Source organism: Microtus ochrogaster, unplaced genomic scaffold, assembly GCF_000317375.1.
Source record: "Microtus ochrogaster isolate Prairie Vole_2 unplaced genomic scaffold, MicOch1.0 UNK15, whole genome shotgun sequence".
In the NCBI taxonomy this organism is placed as follows: Eukaryota; Metazoa; Chordata; class Mammalia; order Rodentia; family Cricetidae; genus Microtus; species Microtus ochrogaster.
In genome coordinates this window covers 4,179,905-4,182,696 of record NW_004949113.1, presented here as the reverse complement: position 1 = coordinate 4,182,696, position 2,792 = coordinate 4,179,905, and the positions used below count along the sequence as shown (strand labels likewise).

Below are 2,792 nucleotides of genomic sequence, written 5' to 3'. Positions count from 1 at the left end.
AACTCACAGAGATCCGCCTGCCTCTGCCTCCCGAGTGCTGGGATTAAAGGCGTGTGCCACCATCACCTGGCTGTTTTTGTTTTTCAAGACAGACTTTCTCTGTGTAGTCATGGCTGTCCTAGAACTCAACTCTGTAGACCAGGCTGGCCTCAAACTCACAGAAATCCATAGAGGTGACGGCCTCTGCTTCCGGAGTGCTGGGATTGCACCACTGCTGCCTGACTTTCTCCCACTTCTTTCTAAAGTTGCACACATATATAAGAAATGTTTCTTTCATAAATGGAGATCATTGTCAGTTGTGGATGGATGGTAACCATAGGAAAAATATGCACGTGACAGTGTTATTAAATTCCTGCTAGATGCTCTTGTCTGCCTCAGTGGCTTAAGCTTAAAGCTTACTTGCTTCTGACTACAATGAGGGTTACTAAAATCCAAAGAGGTGCTAATAATACACCAGCACTAACCTCTGTCACCAGGAGAGTGGGCCAAAGGAATGTCTTCTCATAATGCCGCCAGTCAGCTGTGGGTCTTGAATCTCTAAGAGCCTCTGTAGATTCTGTTGGAATCAAAGGAGCAGGCGGCTCCCCTTCATGGGAGGAAGGCAGGCCTGCTCTCCCATACAGAGGTGTTGCTGTGGTTGTGATCTGCACATTTATAAAATGGTGGCATGTGTGGAGCAAGCTTTGCCTGTGGCTCCACCTTATGAGCTCCCAAATAGTATGACTGGTTTTGACACGGCTGGAATGGCTGGACTTCCTTGGGAGAAGTTTAAAGAACTTTAATTGCCCCTAAGATGGGACTCCATGGCTTCTGAAGGCTCTCTTAGTCCCCAGACAACAAAACTGATGATTGGGGGGGAGCTTTTTAAAACAGAAAGGCAGCTGGTTGGCATAGTGCTTGCCTGAGGATGTATGAAGCTCTGGACCAATCCTCAGCACCATATAAGCCAGGTATGGCAGAGCAGGAGTTTAAGGTCATCCTCAGCTAATAATGAGTTCGGGGCCAACCTGGGCTACATAAAGCTGTGTCTCAGAACACACACATAAGCCTGAAGATGGCTCAGTGTATAAAGCTAACTGCACAACTATGGCAAATCCACGTTTGATTCCGGAATGTACATTACAGCTGGATGCAGCGGTGCCCATCTCTCATCCAGTCCCTAACTTGTCCACCTGTAAGCACACCCACACGCACACGCATGCACACACACACACATTAAATGAATTAAAATATAAAAATATGTACAACCCCTTCTCCCCATAAAAAAGGACAGCGGGAAGCATATTGGTACAAAGTAGATCAGTAACTATTAGGATACATCAGACCCCCACTGGGTACCAGACCTGGATGTGCCATGTAGGTTTTGGAGATTTTTTTTTTATTTAAAATGTTTTTTTTTCTGTTTAAGTTTTATTTTCTGTGTCTGAGTGTTTTGCCTCCATGTGTGTCTGTTCAACACATATGTGTCTGGTGCTTGAGGAAGTCAGGAGGGCATAGGATCCCCTGGAATAGTTAGAGATGGTTGTAGGCCACGGTGTGGGTGACAGAGAATGAACCTGGGTTCTCTACAAGAGCAGAAAGTACTTAATGGCTGGGTCATCCATCTTTTCAGCTGCTGTCAGATCTTGAACATTTCTGTGACCGTGGTGTGATGGTCACCTCCACTTTCTAGATGAGCTGCTCAAGGCACAGAAAGTATTAACTTGCCCAGAGTCACACTCAAGTGCCTAGTGGAGCCAAGACTGCACACTGTGGAGCGAGGATCCCATACCCTGTGTCCTTTATCACTTCATGATCTCAGTGAATTGATTTCTTGGGTTTTTGCCTGAGTTCAGTGGTACCCTCTCATTTACAGCCTGCCTCAGACAGCAGCCCAAAGGACTCTCCTACGAGCACCTGCCCGTACCCACCACAGTTGTGAGCTATAGAATGTCACAACAAAAGTTGTGAGCCTGGTTAGCATGGATCTGGGTGTACCCAGGAGGTAGTTGGGTTTGGGAATCTGGCAGGAAGGGGCATCTTCATCTTTTAGGGAGGAACCTATAGGCCATGTATGTGACTCCCTGGAGATAGGGGTTGGGAACTGCTCCATGTTGCCCTTCAGTAAGATTCAGGATTTGGTGAAGTAATAAGGAAACTTCAGCCTGTTAGAGAATTGCACAGGTAAGTTTGGTCCTGATGAGGCTGGGCCTTGGGACAAGTTGGCTACTGGGATGGAAAATGATACGGCTTTGTCTCTTTTTGCAGTTCTTTTTAAGTCAGTGCCACCAAAACGGGCACTCCAACCCATGTCCTTACGGAACTAAGGGTGTGCTGAGAAGTCTGAAGAACAGGGTAGCTGGTTGTGGCCCAGATGGCAGCTTTACGTCTTCCAAGAGTCAAGGTTCCCGCTTGACTGCAGCTCTGCTGTGCAAGCCCTGACCACAACCGTGGCTGTCTTTAACTATAGTCCATGGAGACTTTCTCATCTATACAGTATTTTTATGTCAAACAGGAGAGTTGTATGAGGTCACTGTTGTATTGAACCCTAATTATTCAGTTATGTTAAAATACAATAAAATGTCTGATTTTGCATTATGCTTGCCTTCATGTTAAAAAACTGCTTATTTGATATAACTTTAGATCTACAGGAAATTTGCAAAGATGATGCAGAGAGGTTGCAGAGAGGTTCTTCATGCAGCTTCCCCAGCAGCATCTTACATAACCATGCTATGCTTGTCAAGCCTAGTGCCTGAATGCCTCAGAGGAACATTAACTCTCTCTCTCTCTCTCTCTCTCTATATATATATATA

The 2,792-nt window shown here is 45.7% G+C and overlaps 1 protein-coding gene across 1 annotated transcript in view; it reads left to right on the top strand.

Moving 5' to 3' along the window:
• The window catches only part of LOC101995313, a 54,689-nt gene extending 52,268 nt beyond the window's left edge, over positions 1 to 2,421 (top strand). Inside the window, exon 10 of the mRNA XM_026789179.1 lies at positions 2,248 to 2,421. Coding sequence (XP_026644980.1) covers positions 2,248 to 2,421 — 174 coding nt within the window. The remainder of the gene's footprint in view (positions 1 to 2,247) is intronic.
• The last annotated feature ends 371 nt before the right edge of the window (positions 2,422 to 2,792 follow it).